The 25,347-nt window shown below is 43.6% G+C and overlaps 2 protein-coding genes across 4 annotated transcripts; both read left to right on the top strand.

Annotated features, from left to right (window-relative positions):
• The first annotated feature begins 1,674 nt into the window (after nt 1-1,674).
• On the top strand, nt 1,675-19,429 carry cpeb2 (cytoplasmic polyadenylation element binding protein 2). 3 transcript variants are annotated; one of them, XM_041935398.1, is made up of 11 exons: nt 1,675-2,966; nt 4,379-4,648; nt 8,926-9,016; nt 11,389-11,439; nt 12,548-12,571; nt 14,198-14,371; nt 14,473-14,562; nt 14,746-14,864; nt 14,977-15,091; nt 15,322-15,503; nt 15,819-19,429. In XM_041935398.1, the coding sequence occupies exons 1-11, from the start codon at nt 2,031-2,033 to the stop codon at nt 16,044-16,046; spliced, it is 2,280 nt and encodes a 759-aa protein (XP_041791332.1). In that variant the 5' UTR covers nt 1,675-2,030; the 3' UTR covers nt 16,047-19,429. The 3 variants fall into 3 exon arrangements, with proteins under 3 accessions (XP_041791332.1, XP_041791333.1, XP_041791334.1); XM_041935399.1 differs by lacking the exon at nt 12,548-12,571; XM_041935400.1 differs by lacking the exons at nt 11,389-11,439; nt 12,548-12,571.
• A 1,212-nt stretch (nt 19,430-20,641) lies between these two features.
• Nucleotides 20,642-24,895, top strand: LOC121605748 (complement C1q tumor necrosis factor-related protein 7). The gene is made up of 3 exons (XM_041935804.1): nt 20,642-20,816; nt 22,704-22,940; nt 24,077-24,895. The coding sequence occupies exons 1-3, from the start codon at nt 20,795-20,797 to the stop codon at nt 24,703-24,705; spliced, it is 888 nt and encodes a 295-aa protein (XP_041791738.1). The 5' UTR covers nt 20,642-20,794; the 3' UTR covers nt 24,706-24,895.
• The last annotated feature ends 452 nt before the right edge of the window (nt 24,896-25,347 follow it).

The raw sequence follows: 25,347 nt of genomic DNA, 5'->3' as shown, positions 1-25,347 counted from the left end.
GGGGGGTGTCTTCTTACTTCCCAAAACAGCTCAAGGTGCCGCGAAAAGCGAGAAGAAAATCAAGACGTCAGTGACTGGAACTAAGTCGTGTCATTGATGAAGTTGTTATCACAGGAAATGCTTTGCAGCACTAATGGATGTAACAGTGGTATTGATAATGTGTGCACACACCTGGTAGATCCCCAGCATTTGACATAACAGCAAACTTTATAGGGTGTGGTCTAAAAATATTCCCTGAGTTTTGTTTTGGGAATCAGGTGCTTTTGATTTTTTTGTGTAGGTGACAATGCAGGGCAGGAAGCTGTGCGTAGTTTGTGCTGAGATAAGCCCCCATCATTAAGCGAGCAGATGGCAGGTTGATCATGCACATTGCTCTGCTACTCTGGTATCTGTCTTCCTCATTAGAAACCACATTCACACACAGAGACTGTAATGATTTATTCAGCTTCAGTCTGGGGAAAGAGAAATGACCCCTGTCTGTTTATGTTACACAACAAATAAGTGTTCACTCCAGAGGCGCAATATAATCTATAACTGCAGATTTAAGTGGGACGATTTGTACAAACAACACGAAAGTGGAACTGAATTTGCATCTTTCATTTGCATCTCCCCAACTGCCAGCTGATGCTTGTTTTGTATTTTAAAGTGAATAAAATCCTTTTTCTGTTCATCTGCTGAGGGAAGAGTCAGTCTGAACCCTCTGTTGTTTCTCTCCTCAGTGCTCAAACACAAATGAGCACAGTCTGACACACACACGCGCGCGCGCGCGCGCACTTTCCCATCCACACTCAAATATACTTTGCCAGTAGCCATACAGCGCTGCTGGTGGGGGCCATTTATGAGGCAGATCATATGGTAGGGTTGCTTGTCAGCTTTGAGTTCAGAACAGGCGATGAAGATTCATCTCCCTTGGCACGCGCTGACATAAAAAAACTATATTTAGCTGCTGGCGTCCGTGCGTAAAGTGACGCTGGCGCAGACGCACGCACAATGGCTGTGCGCTGAATAGTGATGGGTACCAGCAGAGGCAAACTGTGCCACACTAATCATGCTGATGTTTTTATGAAAACATTTTTTTGCGCCTGATGGCGTGATTCTCCTCTGAGACTGACCTCGTAAAGATCTGGTGACGGATTCATTCTGATCTTGTTTGTTGGCTTTGAATAAGAAGTCCCTAATTACTGTGTTCGAGGTTGATTTGGGGGTAAAATCAAACAAATGTGTGGCTGTATGAAATAACTTTGAACTGAGCTGCAACATAAACGCAAATATTAAAGAATGCGAGCCAACTAACTGGCTCAGCGCCCTGCACATCACACAATAAGGCGGCTCATTAAGGAGAAGCAGACTCACTACGCGTCTCTGCGGGGACGTTAATGACATTTTTCGCTGTAATTGGGCCGACAGTCTAACTCACTCTCCTGTAGGCTGCTTCCCAGCTCTCGGTGAGGGTGTAGGCCTACTGCACTTTATGAATAATGAAAAAATGACGTAAACAATGCGGTCCTCGTTGCAGCTCGGGCTCGAGGCGAGAGGCGGGCGCACCGAGGCGTGATGCGGCCGTGACGTAGATTCAGTCGGGGATCTTTAATCCTCTGCCGCAGCAGCACAGCCGGTAACCAGAGGAGGGGGTAGCACGGTCGGACAGGACCGCTCAGGCTAGGCTAGCCTACTCCAAGGCCGAAACAGCTCGGTCTTTAGATAGAGGAAAATATCCGCGAGTAAAACAGAGATCACGACTAGAACGAGCCGACTATTTGCACAGGCCGGACCCCCTCCTCTCTGGCTCTGCCTGCAGCCTTTTCACAGACATTTTCCTATGAAAGAGACCTCACTTAGAAACGGTACTAAAAATATATCTTCAGACGCACATAGCTGGATTAAAAAGGCGGATTCGGTCTCTTTTAGCCGGCTGACGGATACTACGCCTCGTCCTGCCGGTTTCCTGGGGCCGGTTGAGTCCCGGTTCGCCCTTCAGCAGCGTCGCCTCGTCCCCGCTGTTCCTGTCAGCTGCTGCGCATCAGCAAAACATGCAGGATGAGCCTGTGGGGGTGACAACCACGCAATTACCCCCGTCAGCCGAGGAGAAGGACAGCAGCAGCACGGTCAGCAAATCCGGGAAGCAACCGAACCAAAGCGACGACCGCGACGGCGACCTGAGCTCATTCGCACCGGATTACGACCGTCCAAACCAGAAGATAGCTTTCCCCGATTTCAGTCCAGATCGCTTTTGCCCGACGCAGTCTATCTGTGACCTTCAGCACAGAAGAAAAATACATCAGCAGTTAAGTCAGCACACTGAGTTTAGCCCCGCGGAGTCGCCCCCACCTCAGGGACGTCTCAGTCACCTGCCGCAGAGGCAGCCGGAGCGCAGCGCTGCTGACCCCTGCGGCTCTCCAGTGGAAGAGGCTGAAACTGATGCTGCGTCGCCATCGCCCACTTCCGTAAATCCAGACAAGATCCAGATGGACTCCCCCATCGCCCACCACTTAAATGGCAACAGCAGCAGCAGCAGCACCGGCAACATGTTGTCCGGAGGTCTCAGCGCCGCTTTCCCGAACCTCCCCACCCAAGAGATGCAGAGCGCCAGCGTAGGCTCGTCCTCACCTTCCCTGCCTGGGTTCGGCACGCCGTGGTCCGTCCAGACCAGCTCCTCGCCCCCTCCCGCACCCAACTCCATCAACCCCATCCACGCGAACGCCATTAACCAGATGCCCAACACAGACTCTGACAACGGCTTCTACCCAGGTATCCCCTCCTCCATCAACCCGGCCTTCTTCCAGAGTTTCTCGCCCGTGTCAGCTAATCCGTGCGCCGGGATTAATGTGCAGGGCTTCAGCGGTCCTTTCTCGCCCCAGATAAACGTCCCTCAGCAGGCGCAGAGTCGCAGGTCCCCGGTCAGTCCCCAGATGCATCCCCAGCAGGGCGCCTTCCTGCAGCAGAGGAACAACTACAACCAACATCAGGTGAGCTGCTGTAGGGCATAAATCACATGAAGGTGACACAGGAGCTCCCCTGTTATTGTGCATTCCCAACTCTGATGACTAAAAGAGGCCCCAGGGCCCCCACAGCTCCATCCTTTTTAACACACTTCAATCAAGATGTGAGGTTCCCATAATTCTTAGTAGGCACCTCCACAGGATGTCCTCAGTTTAGGGAGCAATTTGTGACGCTGCAGAGATAAAGCATTAAGAGTCATGTGTGCAGGCCTACATTATGCAGTGGTGGTCTTTGAAGGATAAAAAGTCTTTATTTTTCTTTGGTCACTGCTCTTGAGGCAAAGGGAGGGAGGGCTGAACAGGGGAACAAGGGAGCATCACTGAATCTAGCTGTTGTTCTCTCCTGGAAGCTGGCAGTGGGATGCAGTCACATGGCACCGGGCCATCCCCGTCTTGTGGTTCAGTCAGTGGGAATACAAAGGCTTGCAGGCTTTGGTGTCCTAAATGGATGTTTATTTGGGCGAAATGAAGACATCTAGTATCTTGGTGGTGTGTGCTGGCAGACAGCGAGGGCGCTCTGACGAAAGACCAGCAGTAGCTTACACGAAGCTTCGGATAATGCAGTGGTGTTGCGGCCTAAGTGTTGGTAGCCTCTGGCGTCAGGTTTCTCATGTGATTTGCACACTGGGTGTGTGTTTGGGAGCATGTGCTTGGCTGGGTGTGCTTAAAGTGCTCCTGTGGTGCTGCTGTTTCACTGACCTTTAACCCCTTGTGTTGATTAGAGTGCTGTGTACATATATTTCCAAAAAAAACTCCAAAGGCCCCTGTTGGTCCCTCCATCAGCCACACATCCGCAGGATCATCACATCTAAAGCAGATTAGTGTAATGAAACGCAAAATTATTTTATCGTTCGTTAAAATGCTTTTTTTTCATCTTCTCATGGCTTTGTTTTTTTAATAATAAAACTATCCTTAAACTACACCACTACATGCACAGCTGTTGCAAAGAGAAAGGGGATTTAGCTCACATTATGCACAGATTGTGTGAGAAACAGAAAGTTGATTGTCCTCGATGAAAGATTTTCACGTGAAAGCACGCAAGATTAAGCACAACGCGATTGGATTGAATGATATGCTTAAGAGTGGACACAAGGTCCAGGTAGAGAGAGAGAGAGAGAGAGTGTGTGTAAGTTACACTGGTGGTGTCGCAGCACACGGGATACTTAGCATTAGACTTAAAGCCCTAAATCTTCTTATCTACCCACCCGTTGCAGGAGCAGATCAGGCTAGGCTGTGGCTGACAGCGAGAAAAGAGAGGACAGAAAGGCAGGATGGGAGGAAATAATGTGTAGATGCTAAAAACGGACAAAAAAAAATGTACACAGCCTGATTAACCTTCCATCTTCCCATGCCGTCTGCCCCCCTCGATGTGTGTGCAGCCCATGGTGAAGCCCTCTCCTTGGGGAGGCCACCAGGGGAACGGCTGGGGCTCCGGGGGGATGTCCTGGGGCCGGGACCACCGCAGAGGGAGTGGCATGGGCGTACCTGGCTCGGTCAGCCACGTCTCGCCCCTGAAGAAGCCCTTCTCAAGCAACGTCATCGCTCCTCCCAAGTTCCCACGCTCTGGAGGATCACTGGGGCCTAAGTCCTGGATAGAGGAGAACATGTTTCGCACAGACAGCAACAGCAACACCTTGTTGCCCCTGCAGGTAAGTGTTTTGGGTTGTTACTGCACTGGCTTGTGTTGGTGGTTTTGCAGGATGATTGGTGTGTGTGTGTGTGTGTTGGGGGAGGGGGTTGTTTTTAGTGTTGCGGTGTGAGAATCGGTTGCTTTAAAGGTGGGAAAGAGCTAGCAACCAATACCCAATCATGTGAAATAGAGTTTAGACAAAGGGCTTGATGAAGAGAGGTGTGTGTGTGCGTGTGTGTGTGTGTGTGTGTGAGACAGAGAGAGTTTCAGCTGAGACCTCTTGATGAAATATAAACTAAAAGCGAATGAGAGACGAGGATTCTTTAGACATACATAGCAGAGCGTAGATGTAAATTAGCGTAAAAAGGGCCTGCATGGTTTGCATTTCAATCAGATGGGGGGGGGGGGGTCTGAATTGATTTGCTGTGCAGGTTTGACTAAAGGTGTGACAAAGTGGGGGCTGGGCTGAAGTCATTTCAGGATACTAACACCTCGTAGGTGAGATCTGCTTCAGGTAACAAGGCCGCTGAAGCTCATCCTGTGCACATTTAAAGGAACCAGAAAACAATCTTTACATTAAGGTGCACATATTCAGCGTTAACTACATGAGCAGGATATTTTCCTCTTAATGAAGCACTCATTAATACCTTATTCTGGGGGTTAGAGTTGTTAAGGAGTCATGTACAACAACTTCCTTCCTTACTACCAATAAGCAGTAATAAAATAAGGTTATTGAGGGAAAACTCTTAAAAGTTAATGGTCTAGTAGTTGTAGAGTAATAAAGATCAAATGTGCTACTGATATGCAAGCTATTGAGCTACTATTTATTGGTGAAAATGTGTAGCTTACTATAAAGTGTCACTGATCATCTTATTCCATGTTTTCACCACATTAGTGATGTCCATCAGTGATAATTACATACATCGTGTATTCTCGTACTTTCCGCCGAACCTGGAGTCTACATTTTTTTCCATTTGTTCATGTTTTGATTATATCTTTCTAGGACGCTGCCGACAGCTAACTCTCCATTCGTCTTCTAAGTTTGATTGATCAGTTTTCCTGGAGAAAAGCGATACTAACAACGCTCTGTGCTGAGTCGTCCATTAACCGATGCATTGAGAAACCAGGCGTTGGCTAAAATGCAGCACAGTGGAGACACGTCAGGCTGTGTCAGATTAGTAAATGATTGTTTTGACATGTGTTAGGCATGCAAACAGAATTGCATTGACTCTAATGCATTTCATTTTTAAAGGATTTAAATATAAATACACAGCACTTATACACCAATAAGTATCAGATTATATATTCATATCAAATAGATACTAGTAAATGTGATTATTCAGGCAAATAACAATACTTATTGGATTGCTTTTCATTGTCTATGTTTATTTTAACTGTAGTTTAGAGTTTCTGATGCTATTTTTTACAGTATTGGGCGAATAAAATTCTTTAATTCTCATGTATCAGTCACATGCTGGTGAAGCTGTGTACAAGAAGCTTTCACCGTCTACACATAAGAATTACTGCAGCGATTGTCTTTTACTCTTCTGATCAGTGTATTTCTTCATAAAAGGAAACTTTACTACAGAGAACAGCTTGTAATGCAGTGTTTTTCTTAAGGACACGTATTTGATACTCAGTAAAAGAGCAGAAACTTTAACTTGTTTGATAAATTACTGTGTGCTGCCACAGTGTCTGCATGCATTGACCTCTAACAGAAAAGATATTCATTACCGTGTGACTCACTCGGACTACAATAATGATATCACTTAAATAATGGTGTCACCAAACGGTATCCTTGTTGCTATGAGCTCAAATTATTAGTGATATCAGTGCCAAGAAGTACAACGCTTCCTATTCCAGGAAACAGGCCCGACTCTGTGGATTGTTCATTTCCATAAACAGTCTCGAACCCAGAATTTTTCAGATTCCAAGTCTTTTCCTTCCTTCCTTTCTGTTTAATGTTTGGCAGTCAGTGGCACATCTCTGCTGCGTCATGTTTTAGACATCACGCAGAGGAAGACACCGCAGGAGAGAGTGGCTTCTGCTTTCACTGAGAGTATCAGACCTTCAGTCTGTCGTGACATTTCTTTAAATTTGACAGTTTGCACACTTTCTTCTTAAAGTGAAAGAGAATATCCATCTAAAAGCATGATTCCCACAGCTGAATGTTGAATTTTTGTGTGTCTTACAATTTCCACTTGATCCACAATGGCAGACAAGTGAAGCTCTGACATGTGACCGATGACTTTAAAGGGCAACTCCACCCATTTTGCACATGAAAGTCTGTCGACAGGTGTAGTCGCTGCTACGTATGTGAAAAACATTGTGTAATGACCTCTGTGGCTCCAGAGGGAGCTGCGTGAAATCTGATGAAGGTGATTTCACTCGAGTCAGCATGCGTTGGGTCTGCAGACAACAAGCGTTAAGGAGCGGTGAGTTTCCCAGACATCTGTAGCCCACTCCTCACCTCTGCTGCAGGCTCGTGGCTCCATCAGTCGCTTCATGTGACTTGATCACTCATCAATCATGTTTTTGTGATGCCGTGGCCTTCCGACTGGGAAAAAGTCCAGAAAACATGGGAGACGGTAGCCTTTCTAACACATGATTAATTAACAAGGAGAAACAGTCTATTTTAACTCAAAACTATGACCTGAACCAACGACTTTTGTTGCCTGAATCCAAACAAACTGTGACAGAAAACTGAAAATAAGTCAAAAATCTCTAACAATGAGTTCCACACAGGACACAAACCCCACTCTCCAGGGTGGAAGTCATGTGCTTCACCCATTCATCCATCATGACCTGCTCCCTACACCGACTTTGTCACACTAAGTATGCTGCAGCAACAACACCAGCACAGCGATAGCAGACAAAACTGACACACCCAGATCTTTGCAGTCGAGTTAATCAAGTCGAGTTGCATCTTTGGTAATGCAGGCAGCGGGTTTTACAACTTTGGCTCAGCTGCATTCATTTCGATCCTTTCTTCAAACTGTCCTTCGTGAGTCCAACATTGTTCTGGGAATGCGATGCTAAATCAATGAAGGCGTCGTTACTCATTGACTAATAGATCAGTGGACAAACCAGCGCTTTTGCTTTAAAGGGTCAGGTAACCAAAATGACTACAAAAAACACATTTTCTCATCTGCCTTTGGTGGCGTCAAGCCGCACAGATCCTTTCCTGTTAAAATATCCAATCTGAGTTACAGTGTTAAAAAAAAATGACATTTTAAAAAAGCAGTACACCTTCCCAGAAACCCATTACCCTGGATACTCCGCAGACCTCTCAGAGCCTGTTAGCAGTTTTCATTGGAAGAACTTTCTGCTTCAGAAACTGTCCCTGTTGACAGCGCTGGCAGAGTGTTTATATGGAGTAAAGGCACACTGGAAAGGATATCTATGAGACAGATATTTCCAAACGTGGAATAACTAAACCAAAGTTATCTGCAGGACGTACATGCTCCTTAGTCAGAAACGAGGGAATAAATCTTCTTGTAGGTTAAAAGAACTCACTCTTAAATTTTGCAATTCTGTAACATGGATTAGTGGATGTGGATTAACTAATAGTTCTATTATGAAGACCTTTTAAGCAGGTAATGCAGTGTTGAAGTAGATGTAAAGTTAGTGGATTATAGTCCTTGCAGAGCAAACTGTCCTTTAAATTACATTTTATGATATTCCACCTGCTCTTAACTCTCCAGTTTATGATTTACTCTCTCTATTGTACTAAACTAACAAATGGAAAGCAAGGCGAAAGCATGTTCAGCAGCCTACAATCAGTCACTATCAAAGTATGAAGTGTTGACCTTTACGCTCCCATTATGTTGGGTGTGGTTGGGCAGGTTAGGCGCTCCGTGGTGTGCTAGTCACCAGAATATCACCAGATGAGTCTGTCATTAAGGAGAGCTGTCTCATCGGCATGCTGATGAGCTCATAACGTTTATCTCAGCTCTGCAGCTGAATGCCACTCCTGGTTTTGGTTCTGGAGCCTTTGGTTCTGGTTCAGTCTCTGTCCATCTGTCTGCGGGGAGTCCGTCCTATAGGCTGCTCACAAATATACCTCCAGGCCGTGAAAGTAAATGAATACGGAAAGAATGTTAATCCAAGCGTGAGCCACTCGCTCGCTTAAGCCAAATACCCACACTTCAGAGGCTTTATTATTTATAAGCCAGATCCTCAAAGTGTGTTAGGAACGTGAGGAATTAGACATGCACCGTGACGTGACGTGGCGTCCTTGTTTTGTCAGCTCTCACTCTGGCCTCATATAAAACCTCACGCCTGTGTGTTTTTCAGGACCGCTCCAGAATGTACGACAGCCTGAACATGCACTCCCTGGAGAGCTCCCTGATTGACATCATGCGAGCCGAGCAGGATCCAATGAAAGGTAAGATTGCCTTTCCCTTTCTGTCTGCGTTTAGCGGTGGGGGGGGGGGTCAAAGAGAGGCGATTGTGTTCGGCGAGGAGGCCTGACCCGGTGCGGGGAAGTGACGGGCCCAGTGCTCCCAGATCTGTGTTGTTTTTCCACACACCAGCTTATTTTCTCCCCCGCCGAGAGCTTAATACTTCTGCCACCAGCTGCACATTTACACGACCTTCCAGCTCTGATCCTGTTGCTGCTTAACCTGAGCGGCACAGAGAGCTGAGGAGGAGAGAGAGGGAGCGAAACGATGGCACTCCGCTTTGCCGTGAATATCTCTAATTAGCCGCAGATGTTGTCTGACAGAGCCATGTGCATATCACACATGAGTAGGAATTTTTTAACTAGAAGAGAAGTGAGCCAGAAGGCTATAAATAGTCGTGGGTTTCTTTTGAATTATTCCTTGTGGTTTGGCAGGAGCAAGCGGAGAATGTACTTTAGTGTGACACTATCCTGGCCTCCTGGGCTCAGCTGCTGGACATCAGAGGAGCAGTGTCAAATAACTGCGCCGTTCTTACCCTCCTCTCATAGAGACAGCTCATTTACAGCCTCACAGGCCAGCTACACTTTCACTTTAAAACATGACCCAGAAATAACATGGCCGGCTTACGTGTAGAAGCACCAAAATTCTTGAGCAGGTTCGTCTTTTTTTTGTATTTGTGGTCTCCTGTTAAGACCCGACTGAAACCGGGACCCGACCTGCACCCTCCTTTCTTGGGCGAGTTTCTTGTTTTTCCTGCCGGAGCAGATGGAGAGGACATGGGCCAGCGTGCCCAGCAGAGAGAGGGGGATCTAGACTAATTTTAGACGTGATCACACTTTCATACACTGTGCATGACAGCCAAGAGAGGAGATGAGAGGGAAGGAGGGCTGCAAGGGTGGGCTCTGCCATTTATAGCACCGAAACGGCTAACACAACAGTGTACACAATCCTGACCAGCAGCTCCAGAATACAGGCCCTCATGAACAAAATATTGTCATGCTACAAGTTGATCTTTTAAATAAAGTTTTTTTTTAAGTTGCCAATGAAGCTGTCAACTTTTTAAAACCCACATGTAATTTTTATCATTGTTGTTCAATCAGTTGTGTATCATAACAATCGTAACATAGTACTGTCACGGTGAAACGTTTAAAGCCGCGTTGTCGAATTTTATCGTTTTTTGTCTTTGGTGCCACCCAGTGGTAGAATCGAAAAAGACACTGGAAGACAATACAAGCCCAGACCCAGATAGTGAGCATGAATGGCTCACTAGCAACACAATATTTTCCCTGGAATTGTCTAATATTTTCCATGTATGCCGTGAGAATAATCTAAAAGATCACATATAAAAATTTACGCACTGGGGCTTTAACATTTGTATATTAATGAAAAAAAAAACCCTTTGAGACATATAAATGTGTTTAAAATGATTTAATGTGACTCTGAACAGAACATTTCCTGATTTAGAGATTGCAAAAACAAAAAAAAAATACAATCTAACCAAAATATTGTTTAAATTAGCAATGCAGCTAATGATTATTATCAGTATATACGAGTATGCTAGTTATTTTCTTGATTAATCTTTTGCTGTATGAAATGTCGTTAAAATCATCATCCCTCAGAGCCTGAGCTTACATTTTCAAATTGCTTGTTTTGTTCGACCGACAGTCCAAAACCCCCCCAAAAAACAGCAAATATCACCTTCTAGAAGCTTGACCTTTTGGCTCTTTTGCTTGGAAATTACTTGACGATTAATGTTCCTCGTCCAGTCAACGCATTGATTAATAGATGAATTGTTTCATCCATAATTGAAATGCATGTGTTTAAACAGAATATGGCATTGCAGACAGGTGTGATATTTCATTGCTAACCTGAATTACCATAAGCATGCGATCCTTCCCGCCCCTGCTTTAGTTGCAGGATCACAGCACATTGCAGGTGGAGAAGTCACAACCCTTCAGGGTCCAGCTCTTAGATGTGATCAGGAAATGATCCGCTTTGTGGAAACACTCCCATCTTACTGTATTACTGTTGATGAAAACAAAGCGTTTCGTTCTGCTGAGTTCCTTGTGTTTTCCTGTAATATCGACTCGAGGTATCTTTGGGGATAAGGAGAGCTTTGTTCCTTTTGCTGACTGCAGCGCTCACTGTCGACATGTGAGGAGGCTGTTGTAACACACTCACAGGCAGGCTTTGTAGCTGTGTGTATGTGTGTGTGTGTGTTCTCACTCCCATGTACACACACCAGCCTCGCCCTGTCCTCTCCATCTGCTCTGTCTCATTCTTATTTGTCTGTGTGTATGTGTGTGTGTGCGTGTGTGTGCACGACGTGTGTGTGTGTGTCTGTTTCTCATGTCAGGCCGTGTGGGATGCCCTAACCCCGGGGCTGACGGCCTGCTCATGCTCAATGGTAATTATCTTTTAGCACCATCTCCCTCTGTTGCAAATTTTCAGTGTTTCCATCAAATAGAGACACAGTTCCCATGATGCTTCCACTGTTACTCTTTAGCCTCATTAGACGCACTCACCCGCATCACAGAGGAACACTAGGCGACATGTGGTAGATCTGCTGCGGAGAAGAAAATGTCTACCAGCATTTGTTAATCTGGTTTCTATTTTTTAAACCCATCCAGTATATTTGCATAATGTGCCATTTGTCAGTGTCAAACTTCCCAACTGCCACACAACTCAAGATCAAACATACAAATGGTTCACAAAGAGTGCTTCCATTGTTACACGGTGTCACCTGAGGACTTTGAATGCACCACAAACAAAACGATGTGACATCCCTTTATTAAAATGGAGATATTCAGTAGAATAATTGAAGCCCTGCAGACAGAAGATACGCATCCTGTTGGCGTCAAAAATAAAATCTCTCTATTTAATGTTCTAACAGTCTCAATAGGACACAAATCTGGGCCTTTGCAAATAATTGCGGGTGAGCTTTTTGTAGTTTTATTGTTGCTCGTTGTTTCCTCCTGAGACCCAGCAATCAGGCATTCATTTGTGTCCTGTGTCGGAGACTCGTTTTTGGCTCGTGTCTCTGAGGCCGAACATGTTGCTGAGATGAGCCTTGTTGTCCCTGACAGAGGACATCCAGGGCTTTTCAGTGATGTAACAGACTGTATGTGGAGTCAGACCTTGACGAGTTTATTTTTCTGATTTTACAAATGGCTTTTATCAGATCTGGCCCGTTTTATGGAAAGCCTTTGTATGTGTCATCTGCAGCGACATCAGGCAACTTTACGTATAATTATTGGATTTTTTTTACTACACATTCTAGTAAATGACATAAACATTCAGACATTTACTCGTTGTCTTGTTGTCCTCAACAAGGGATATTTGTAGTTTTTTTGCAAGTCCATTCAGTGCACATTTTTATGATTGTAGGTTTATTCGACACTGACTAATTCAATAGGTGGTTAGATGAAGAGGTCATGAGATAACTCTGCAGATTTAGGTCCATATATGAAACAATGCATAGCTCAAACTTGCACTCTGTACTTCTTTACATGCAGCCAGGAGCTATGGGAGACGTCGAGGTAAACTCAGCTTTCTACAACATGTCTTTTCCCACGTGGCTTCTTCCCTTGTGGCATGCTTTATTGCTTGTATGGACACCAAACTGAGGCCTTGAGTCTGAAATCACACTTGAAATTGTCTTTTTGTGTTTTTAGATTCATCAGACATGCATGATGTCAAGGGCTTCGTGTTTGGTCATGTTTCTCTGATGCATTGTGGCAGTCGTGCTTCTGCTCTATGGAACCACAAACTCTTCAATATTTAGTAAATAAAAAGACATTGTGAAAGAAAATCATATAAAATATGCAAATGCTTATTTGAAGAAATTCCTAAAAGCCATTTTTCTAAATATTTTTTAGCTCAATGATGAAATTTTGGTTTTTATCACATGTCAGGTTTTGTTTCATAATGCCACTTTTTATGATGGCGCATTTCAATGCTGCCAGATTAGGTCAGTTAGCCTCTGTTAGCTAAAGCAACAACAACAAGAGGCCGCTGCTTTAAGTAAATGCAGTACACAGACGCCATATCTAAACCTCTTTTGCTTATCGTGGCTCCACGTGCTACGTGCTGTACCTAGCTGGCTAGCTTGTGAGCTTAAATCAGCACCAAAGTGAGGCCCAGGTGTTAACAGTGTAAGCTAGCTCCTCTTAGCTAGCCACCACAGAGAAATAATGACACAGAGTTGCGCATCTTTCTCTGAGCAACATTTCTTACATGTTTTTTTAAAAATATGCTAAATATTCTTTCTTGCTGTGGGCTAGCTGTATAGCAGATTTAAATTAAGAGCTAAATTAACTGTAAAAGCAATAGCCTGTTTGCTTTTGTACTTCCGTGGCAGAAAAGGAAGTAACACATGTCACATTTGGGGACCCTAAAAGAAGCACTCACTTATGGGGACTCGCCTGCAAATGGCTCCCAAACCTGGGGTCACCATACGAGAGGTCCACAGTTGGACCCTTGTCCTTCACTTTAATACCGAGTAATAAACTCCCCTCTCAATCTTACCTAGTTAGCTAGTTAGGTAGGTAGCATGCAGCCTTGTTAAGCTAATGAATAAAAGGAAATGTTGGTTTCTGTGTCTGTGCAGTAGCTATAGATGGCAGTGTTGTTACTCTTGCTAACAGGTGCTAACAGGCTAAATCTGGCAACAGCTGTGACCTTTGAAAAAGAGCACTTTAAATATAACCAAGAAAAAAAAATGAAAACGAAAATCTAGTTCCTTAAAATATTTCTCAGCTTATTATTTCATGTATATATTTTATAAAATTTCACATGATTTCATTTCATGTATCTTCATATGACTATTTTTGAACACTGTGGGCCTCCATACCGCTCAGCCATGTGATTAACAGCTTTGTTCCACACAGCCTGCCTTTCCACGCCTGCTTTTTCTGCTGCTCAGAGCGGAGCGCAAACGATTCCTCACTTTAATCTGGTGCTTTGTCTCGCAACCACTCGTAAAACTGCAGAAAAAGCAGAAACGTTGTTTCACGGCCGGCCTCTCCTCTGATTGTCACCCTGCCATAGCAGAAATATAGGATTCCATAAAGGAGAGGCAGATGTTTGTGATTCGTGTTGCTTGTGTGTGTTTGTGTGAATGCCTGACGTTTGCTGTAGCTTTAACTGCCTTTTGTCTCCACCAGGACGCTCCTCCCTCTTCCCTATTGATGACAATCTCCTCGATGATGGCCACGGCAACCAGGGTGTCCCGGGAGTCCTTGGCTCCCCCAACTGTTACCCTCACCAAAACGGGGAACGCATCGAGCGCTTCTCCCGTAAGGTGTTTGTGGGAGGTCTGCCCCCTGACATAGATGAAGGTGAGGACAGCCCCAGTCATTCAGGATTGCACTTTGCTGCTGGCCTTCTTCTATTCTGTCAAGCATCTGTCTGTTTTCTTCACCTCTGCTGTTTCCCTCAGATGAAATAACCTCAAGCTTCCGCCGCTTTGGTCACCTGGTGGTGGACTGGCCACACAAAGCAGAGAGCAAATCCTACTTTCCACCCAAAGGTATTGACAAAAGTCTCCGTATTAAACACACATTCATGGCTACTAAACTGTGTTTGCATTGAGCTCGGATGCTATGAAGGTCTGTCGCTAATAAATAAGGCACCGTTGCACACTGATAACAGTCGTGATACCGCCTACGTGCTTCATGCGCACACTGAGGCTGTGGATGTGTGTGTTTCCCAGGATATGCATTCCTGCTGTTCCAGGAGGAGAGCTCAGTGCAGGCTCTGATTGAAGCCTGCATGGAGGAGGATGGGAAGCTCTACCTGTGTGTCTCCAGCCCCACCATCAAAGACAAACCTGTGAGTCCAGCAGCAGCAGCGGCGGCTAACACCGAGCCGACAGTGCTGCCATATTTATTTCTCCTGAATAAAGAAAGAGTTCGTTTAAGGTGAAGTTTGACTTTGACTCCAGGTGCAAATTCGACCTTGGAACCTGAGCGACAGTGATTTTGTGATGGACGGATCGCAGCCCCTTGATCCCCGCAAGACCATCTTTGTGGGAGGCGTCCCTCGTCCGCTTAGAGCAAGTAATTACACAAACTTTGTTTCTCCTCCAGCAATTTCATACCAGATTTCCATCTACATAACAATAGATGATCAGCTGTGTGTTTGATGACATGAGAGTTTACAAATCAAATCTAGAACAGGAGTCAGACAGCTTCTCTTCCTCGCATCCTCCCACGTCTTTTCTTCATCCTGTGTCTCGTCTAAATTTGTTCTTTTTCTCTCTCTCCGTTCTTCTCACCCTGTGACTTAGTCGAGCTGGCCATGATTATGGATCGTCTGTACGGCGGAGTTTGCTACGCGGGCATTGACACCGATCCGGAGCTCAAGTACCCAAAGGGGGCGGGGCGAGTGGCCTTCTCCAATCAGCAGAGTTACATCGCCGCCATCAGCGCGAGATTCGTCCAGCTGCAGCACGGAGACATTGACAAGCGGGTACAGCCTCCCCGTCATTAACGATACCCTGTTTTTCACAAAGTGTATATGACTCATTCATCACTAGGATGCGTCAGTCACACAGTCTGTGAATGCAAGCCTGTGTGTGTGTGTGTGTGTGTGTGTGCGTGCTTGCATCACCACAGAGAAGCAGCAGCTTGTTGCTATGGTGAGCGAAAGCTTATTAGGCCTGATTGAATTAGCTTCCTTCCCAGTCTCTGCTGCGACGAGCCCCGGCCTTTCATGAACACACACATTATTGCACTCAGTGTATTCACGCGCTCTCCGCCTCTTCTCTAAAATGTGTGCGTGCAGGTGGAGGTGAAGCCCTACGTCCTGGATGATCAGCTGTGTGACGAGTGTCAGGGTGCGCGCTGCGGAGGGAAGTTCGCGCCCTTTTTCTGCGCAAACGTCACCTGTCTGCAGTACTACTGCGAATTCTGCTGGGCCAACATCCACTCCCGCGCCGGACGAGAGTTTCACAAGCCGCTGGTCAAAGAGGGAGCCGACCGCCCTCGCCAGATTCACTTCCGCTGGAACTAGAGACGCGACCACAGCCATGGTGACACAGTCAGAGGGAAGGGAAATGAAACGCTGGCTAACAGGAAAAAGAGCATCGCTCTGCCTCTCCTGCTCTCCTAAGCTATCAGTATAATCTAGTACGTAACATTATACAGTATATACTATATATATATATCTATATATCTTTTGTAGCAGCCAAACACCACAAGCCTCAGTTTTTCACCAAAACCCCCGTCACATCTCAGGCTCTGACAACTCTACGACTCTTTTGTGGTACTTTCATCTTTTCTAAGAGGAGATTTAAAAAGAGATTGATTTTTGTAGGTTTTTTTATTATTATTATTATTATTATTTTTGTATGTGAGACTTAAAGTAGATACGGGAATGTTTTTGCATGGGGGCAGCTCGTCTGTCTGTCTGTCTGCTGCTAGCCGCCCCAACAGTGCGTGTAGTGCACACTTGTTTCTGGGAAATCCTTGATTCTCCAACGGTGACGCCCGCCCCAGGTCATTAACCAAAGGTAGCAAAAAAGATAGGAAGCATATAATTGACACATTTTCTGCCGCGAAACAAAGCAGTTGTTTTTTAATGTTACCATGGGCTCTTTCTTCTTGTTAGAGGGTTTATTAAAAAATGATGATAAGGTTATTTCTGCGCTCATACTGACCCATAGAGTGATACCTCGAAATATGAAATCTGGTTTCTTGCTAACTCTATTCAACATTTATACTTAACAAGCTATTTTAGAAGCTTTGCTGCTACATATACATATATATGAATAAATGTGTAGGTATTATATTTAATGCCGTTTATAAACCAGAATCGTGTAAAATGAAATGCAGTATGCACTCGAACACTAATGGCCCCCATTGCCATGGAAAGTGCATGTTATGACAATAGGCTTAGTTACACATAGAGCATGCAGGATAGATGTGAGAATAAAAAACAAACCACTGAAATCATGATTAAAGACAAGACATAAAAGTAGCATGACCATCTATTACAGATGCCTAAGAGGGACAAAAAAAAAATCAGACAAAGCTAAATAATAAAAAAAAACGTATTTAAACTTGCATGCATTGATGTTTATCTGTTGTTTGATCCGTTTACATACTTAACGATACAAAAAGTGATATTGGTTCTAATGTAGACTTAGTGGACGCCATCTTTTTGTGACACACGGTGGCTTGTATGGCCGAAACAAAGACAAAAAAAAACAACAAAAAAAAAGATCCTGTTGAGAAGCAGAGTGGTGTTCAGTGGTTTGTGTTCGTGTCGTCCCTGTGCTGTGTGACTGTGTTTAGCGTAGACTGAGGCTCTAGTTTAGTTACCAACAGATTACCTAGAGGAGAATTAAAACATGAAAATCACTCCTGCCTTCACTCTTCCTATCCCAAGTTTATGTGGTTCCAAAGGTAAATCCGACACAGCATCGCCCTCCCAGAGCACAACGCTAACGAGAAGCAGCTAAGGTTTAGCTGCGAGGCGGCTGGAGGTCGTGTTAATAAGCGTTTTGCTGTGACAGCCAGGCTTTCGTAGCCGTGTGGCCGCGTGGGAGCGTGCTAAAGATGAAGCTCTCCTGTCTTTGTATTGTTTGATTTCCAGCGTGACCCTTGAGTTACTAAAAAAACAAACTATTTAGGGACAATCTCTCTGTGAGGACGGCGGCCCGGCCGTCCGTCTGGTACTGTACAAGTGTGTCGCTCTCGTGTCGTCGTGGTTTCTGTGCTCCACGTCCCGGTGTGTGCTCCTCAGTCAGTCAAGTGTGTACTGTTACAAAACCTTAACGAAACTGAGACTCGAAGTTTATTTATAGTTGAGTCATATAATTGAATTTGTTTGTGTCGACTACCTACCCATCACTGGCCCTTCAGTATGTTTTTACAATATATATTATGCACTACTTTTCTATACCCCCCCCCCATTTGATTTCTTATCCACCCCCCTAAAGTGATTTCAGTGCAGATCTCTCTGAAACCTCCACCTATTTATAATTCAGATGATTTATTAAATTTTATTTTTTCATGATTACTTATTTAAGATGTAGCGTGAAGCAGTGGTCTTAAGTTGTCTATAATCTGTGTGAGTAGAGCAGGAATCCAATATGTTCTTCTAATATATTCTAATGTAGTCTGGATGTCGTGAGGACCGGGAGTCAGATGGCGGTGAAGGTTGGCGAGCGCGCTCCCGCCGTCCCCCCCGTGGCTTTAGTTCTCATGATGCGAACCTGTTTGAATATCGTCACCTGTAACACTTGACTCGTGCTGTTTTTGTGAGGTTCTATTTTCTATGTTGAACACTGTTACTTTGTTCTGTACGTGTCTTTGTTTTTGTAAAAATCATATTTATTTCACTATTTTTGTAGACAAAAAAAAATCTATTTGATTTTGATTGTATTTTTCTATTTGAATAGGAATAATATACGATTTATTCCCCCCACCACCACCACCACCACCATCCCCAGTGCTAATTATGTCCAAACGTTCTGTTCAAAGACAAAGAATCACGTCATTAGCAACAACATCAAAGGTTTTGATATACAGTTGATTCTTATTTTGATACACATGACACATTTCGTTTGAAGGAAGGAAACATGAAGGTTTTATTATATTCTTGGAAGACACTTGAGATTCTCCCCTGTTGCATCGAGGCCCCAGCTGCCTGTCCTCATAGATGCTCTGAAACTTGAATATAACACATTTTGAAAGGCTGACTAACCTCGAATCTGTGTTGTGATGTGCAATACTGTTTCTAATGTTTGTATAAAAGTAAGAACTACAGTGTAAACCTTTTTAATGCAGATTTATTTTTTTCATTGCATATTTTGCAGATTTCTGATCCACAGTGTCATTTTTTACTGTCAGAAAAATAAACCCCGTTTTTTCATTGCAACTATTTTTAAATCCAGATATCTTTGTACTGATGTAAATGATTGTAGTTATTTTGGATAGTGTTTTGCTAACAAAAGGAGAGACTTTTTCATGCATATTTCTATTTCATTTCATCTTGTTTTATCCCACGTTTTATTTCATTTAGGAGTAGCAGAATTCTTGGAATAATTTTTCATATTTAAATGTCATTGGTATTATTTTGTATTTTTATGTGGAAATACACTATATATAAATTAAAAATGCTAATTGCTAAGATATTATTTTGAGTTTAATTATTTTTAAAGCTAAATATTTGTAATTTTATTGTTAAAGTGACTAATTTCTAAATCAGAGTTTGTGTATAGATTCACAAAAGTGGTTTATGAGGTGTTTGGATTGTAATTATTACTGAATGGTTCTTTGATATGCAAAATGAATATCATGTTTATTTTTATTTTTGTTGGTTTTGTATTTAAATGGGGTGTTGATTACAATTTTTTTTCCTTTCACTTCCTGAATAAAGGCCCATTCTGTTTGGACACAACATGGCTGCTGTTGCTGCTGCTGCACATGCTTTGAAGTGATGAGCACAGACAGAAGAATGTGCTCCACAAAAAGCAGTAATATCATAATTGATGTCCGTTATACTCCATTGTTTTCTATCAGCCGTCACAGCTACAGTGTTGTGAACAATTGATAGACAAGTACAATATAAATACTTTTTATAACACTCTCCTACATCATTACCAAGATCTGGTCTGATTTTATTGCATTTTATTAAATCAGTGGAAATAAGCAGTGGATGTAATTGAGTACATTTACTCAAGTAAATAAGTAAATAAGTGTTAATTTCACCTACATAAACTGATAGTAAGCTTCTCAAATGTAATGAATTGCTTTAGATTTAACCAGTTACTCCCAACAGGTTTGACTTGTGACCCATCCCAAAGAAAGTCCTATTTGACCCCTTGTCACGTTTCAGTTGTGTATGAATTGTTAGCAGCTCCACCAAAGACACATTTCTAAACCTCTCGGATTGTTTCTGCTGAGTATCTTGTCAAATTATCAGTTATTTCACAAAACACCAGAGAAAACTCCCCCAAAAATGAATATAAATATGTGAAGCAGAACTTTTCCTTCTTTTCATCACTGTCAGTCATCTCACGACCCCTCAGATGTGACCATTTGGAGGGGCCATGGACCATAGATTGGGAACCACTGAACTAAACTAGCTGATAACTTCTTTCCATTAAGGAAGCGTTTGACTGCAGGACTTTTGCTTATAATACAATATGACACTGTGGTTTTCCTATTTTTACTGAAGCAAAGTTTCTAAATACTGAGAACTGTACTTAGAGCTATTCTAATTATTTAATTCTGTCAGTTTTGGCCCCATCTAGGGGTGAGTGTCAGAAATGCAAGTGAGGTCAACAAAGCCCTAATGACTTCTGCCATTTATGAATCTGATTTTTCATGGAACAGCAGCCATGGCCTGCAGAATCCAAGCTGCTGACTTTTTCATTGGGTGTCTCGTATTCAAGGAGTCTTTATCCATGACATAATGGAGCTGATGCACACAGGCCTTCTGTGATTGCCTGGATGATAGCTGTTTGCCCTGAGAAGTTTATGAGGCGGAGAGAAGGGAGTGGATAAGGGGAGTGGGGGAAGGAGGGCAGGAGGAGGGAGTGTTGGATGGAGTGAGTCCAAGCTGCTGGCTGCTGCAGCACTACAAGACGCTGTCAGCGGCGAAGCAGCTGAGCTCTGCACGCAGATGTGCGAGAGCACAGCAGCAAAAAGACAAAGAACATGTTAACCAAGGGGTCGAGTCATCACCAAGACCGGAATCTGAGCAGATAGGACGAAGACACTCAACAGGGAGAATTTTCATCATCTTTGGAGATGAACGGCTGCCACCTGTGGGGTAAGAACATGGCTCACACAAACGTCAGTGCTGTTCATGGACTCTCACAAAACAGCTTTCATTCACAATATTAACAAAAATGTCAGAAGCACTGTAGGACTTTCAGTAGAGCTTGGTGAGTGAATAACTTTGCATGTGTACAGCTGTACCAACATGTATGCATGTGTGGCTTTGAAGCTGTGCAATTACATTGATATAAAGATATATGGCACACGGTAAATTTTCTCCCTTAAGAAGTTAGATGTCTAAATTGCCTTTGTTGCTCTTTTTCAACTTTTCACATAAACTGTGAACTGCCCCTGGAGTGTTTGTGTCTGACATCAGTTACCGACACCTACAGGTCACCAGAGAGGCAGCCACTGCTTTCAGGCTCAGACAGTTTCATTAATTTTAATGCTCCACCTGTTCACTGGGAAAAGACCACACTGAGAACCATGACTTTTTTTATTGGCGTTCCTAAATGTCTTCATATCATCATTATTAAAGGAGAACTGCAGTAAGAGTATCAAAAATAGCTTCATTTTGGAATTTACTTTATCTTGCCGTACACATGCAAATGCGCATGTGTGTGTAAAAAGAAGGTCATTTTTCTTGATAATACCCGTTTTACTAATGCTGACATCATTGCTGCAGAGCGGAATTGGCGGGCGGGGTTTCTCTCTCACAGGACCTCACACTGGCTCTGTGACCAGTTCATTACCCTCAAAATCAAAAACATGCTACGCTAACTAACTGTGTGTGTGTGTGTGTGTGTATTTCACAGAGCAGGCTCGCCTTGACACGTCTGGTGTGTGTATGTGTGTGTGTGTGTGTGCACTTCCTGTTTACCTCACTTTCATTCTCTCGTCGTACACACATAATTTGCCTGACGTGCTGGCATCTCACACTGACAGACAAAGCAAGTGCGTAATGCCAAGGAAAACATGCTGCAATAAAAAGACACACTACTTTTTAAAGACTGACAAGGGGATGACTCCTCTCTGCAAACCTGACACACATGTTCCGACGCCCCCACTGATCTGAGACAGCCGGACCAAACAGCAGATGCAAAGCTCACATTCTCACACCCACAAATATGCGAAGAACAAACGTCGAATCTTAATGTTAAACCTTTCTGTGCATTAGCTCAAACTCCCTAAACATTTTCTTGCTGGTAAGCTTCCACAGATGGTTTTATTATGGAATGTTCTGAAAGGTTGCCAGAGTGGATTTACGTGTAAAGGCCTCATTTGCCACTGCTAGATTTCTACCAGTTTTATTACTCTTGAACTGATGGTTATTTTCTGCCAGTGAAGTGCAGTTATTCGTGAGATTCTGTTGCTGGCTCTTTCTCTGTGTAACGTAAATGTATAATGTTTCTGCCTGCTTAAGTGCCATTGCTCCATGATTAGGTTCCCCTGACAGAAACTGTGCTGGATGTTATGTCATAACTTGGGAATGTTTTGGCAAAAAAGAAGACTTGGAACTGAGACAAGGGTTTCGTTTGAGGTCTCACATGCAATTCTGTGGTGGATGAGAACATCAGTGTGTGAGACAGAGTCAAACAGCCATTGCTTCTCATTACAAGAGTCACATCTGGCCTCATGCTGTATTTCATCGAAAATTAGATTCGCTGATATGCTTTTGCTCTGTCTGCACCCATGACAACACAGCTATAAGTGTTTAATAGTGTTGTGATAACTGATAGCAGGTTCCCATTTCTGCTCAGAACCTGTTTAAGAGTCTGGTCACACAACACACTCATTCTGTCATGTTCAGTTTTCTCTTTCGTCTCTGCTCTGAAAATCTGCAAACATAAATCTATTTAGTTCTGCTTCTTCATGAGAGATGTCCCTAAAAGCGTGTTAGGTGTTAGTAAAGTTGTCTAAAAACTGTTTGCATTTACAGATTTGAAGATGTGGGCGTTGATGGGAGTAGTCTGTCTGTGCCACTGTGTCTTTGGACAGCTGTTTGAGACCAAACTGAAAGGAGCACCGCGTCTGATCTGCAGTGTCCCCGGGTCACCGGGCCTGCCCGGCAAACCTGGTCCCAGCGGGCCCCCGGGAGCAGATGGGAATGTGGGTATCCCGGGAAGAGATGGCAGAGATGGCAGGAAGGGTGAAAAGGGAGAAAAGGGAGACACAGGTATATTATGAAGCATAAACAGATACAGCATCAGTTTATGTGTGCAGATAAATAAACACTACCTCTCTGTGCAAGAGAAAAGGGTCCTTACTTTACAGCTGGTGTAAAGAAAATTAGCTGATGAGCTCCACAGAAAAACTCATTGACGTTATAAAGATTTTTATGAAATGAAGCGTCAGACAAAGTATGCAGGAGTCATTTAGAATAGCACTGCAGGCGTAAAGATGGCAAACTTATATAACTCCCACAAAAGGGCATCATGAACAGTACAAGGGATAGTTTACTTGAAAGTCACGCTACACAAACGACACATATTTTCCCAAAAAGCTACATTAAAAATAATAGAAAATCATTCTAAACTCAAGGTTCACTTACAAGCTTTTTACTAGAGCATTCAACTTTAAGTGGGTTGGCTAAGACCCTGACCATGAACCAGCTTGTGGCTGCATGTCATTTACTGTCATCACTCATCTCACTATCTAATACAGCCATTAAAAGCTCAAAGAACAATTCTCATAAAAAGCTAGCTAGTGAAGCTTGAATCCCAAATATTTGATATTTTTAGCATAAATGTTTGTTTACAAGGTCAAAAATGAACAGCCTGAGATTCATTCTCAGCGTATATGTTTCAAAAACACGAGCTAACAGCTGTTTGTCAAGCAGAGTACGTTCATTTCTGCACTGAAATGTTGTTTATACGAACATGATATAACTTATCATTGGTAAAGATTTATTTTCTTTATTTAGGTTATTCAGGTGGTAAAAAATTCATGTAGTTGCAAAAATATTTGGAAGGTTTGCGTCTGCTCGTCTCGTCCAGCAGAGCATTGATATCATCTGTGCAGTCACGCACCTGTGTTTTCCATTATATGTGGAAACAGGAATTCAGACTCACACCTTTGTCTGAACATGAAACTGCGTATTTAGTTCAGAATAGCCGACTGTTGTCGTGGTGGCTGTGCTCCAGGGGTGACTTAATACATGACACTGGGTGGAGTTTTGTGTTTCCATTGATGGTTCCCTTAATAGTCAGGCTCAACAACTGCAACAGAAACTGATCCACATGGCAAAGTCACCAAAAAAAAATTCAATGAGTGTGCAGAAGTGATGATGCCAGCATGATTTCTCTGTTTCAGGGTTAAAGGGCAGAGTTGGCCCAACAGGTAAGATAGGAAGCCGAGGTGATCGTGGCCCCGCAGGGAAACGAGGGCCTACAGGAGAGAACGGAAATGGAGGCCCAGTTGGTTCTCCAGGCCACGACGGGGAGAAAGGGGACAAGGGTGAAAGAGGGCCACGTGGAATTGCTGGAATCTGCAAGTGTGGCAGCCTGCTGCCTAAGTCTGCCTTCTCTGTGGGAATCACCAGCAGCTATCCTGCAGAGAATATCCCCATCAAGTTCAACAAGGTTCTGTTTAATGAGGGTGGGCACTACAACCCACAGACAGGCAAGTTCATTTGTGCATATCCAGGCATTTATTATTTCTCCTATGACATTACACTGGCCAACAAACACCTGGCCATTGGTCTGGTGCAGAATGGTCAGTATCGCATCAAAACTTTTGATGCCAACACAGGGAACCATGATGTAGCATCTGGGTCCACTGTGATGTACCTGAACCCAGAAGATGAGGTGTGGCTGGAGATCTTCTTCAGAGACCAGAATGGTTTATTTGCAGACCCAGGCTGGGCTGACAGCTTGTTCTCTGGCTTTCTTCTCTATGCAGACACAAACTATTTTGACACTCTAGCAGAGGACTATGCATAGAACCTGGAAAACATAAAACAGAACTGTCACTGTTGTTTTATTATTACACATATGGTATGGTCAGACTATATTTTTATACAAATGTTTGTACTGCTAGTTATATTATTACTATTGGGACTTACCTACTGACTTGAAAATATAGTATTTAATAAGTCTTGACAAAATTTCTGATTTATTTGTTTTGGGTGGATGTTGGATCAATAATAACTTAAAATAAACATTGTTGACAGGTAGAGCTTGATTTGGTTGTTATTCTTTGTGAAATGGCAAAACTGAAGCATGTGTGTGACAAAGACATTGCAAAACATATTATGAAACGTCAAAACGGGTCAGCTGTAATGTTTTCATTGGCAATGGTGCCAAAAACAACAGCTAGAGGGGAGAATTCCCGTTTTGCGATTTGGTGAACTTTCGGCCACCGTAGTAGGCGGTCCCGTACGGCAGGAAGTTGTTTGATTGACAGGCTGTCGACGAATGATAATCCAAAAGTCATCACAAGTTTGAACGCATCGGCGCTCATTTTCAAGGTAGGTTGAGAAGTAGTTTATCCCGTTACTAGGCAGCGATAACGGTGCTTGTTTGCAGAGTATTGAGAGATAATATCTTGCTCGGAAAAATAACGTTACAAACTTCGGTAGATAA

Source organism: Chelmon rostratus, chromosome 4, assembly GCF_017976325.1.
Source record: "Chelmon rostratus isolate fCheRos1 chromosome 4, fCheRos1.pri, whole genome shotgun sequence".
Lineage (NCBI taxonomy): Eukaryota > Metazoa > Chordata > Actinopteri > Chaetodontiformes > Chaetodontidae > Chelmon > Chelmon rostratus.
This window is presented reverse-complemented; position numbering and strand designations above follow the sequence as displayed.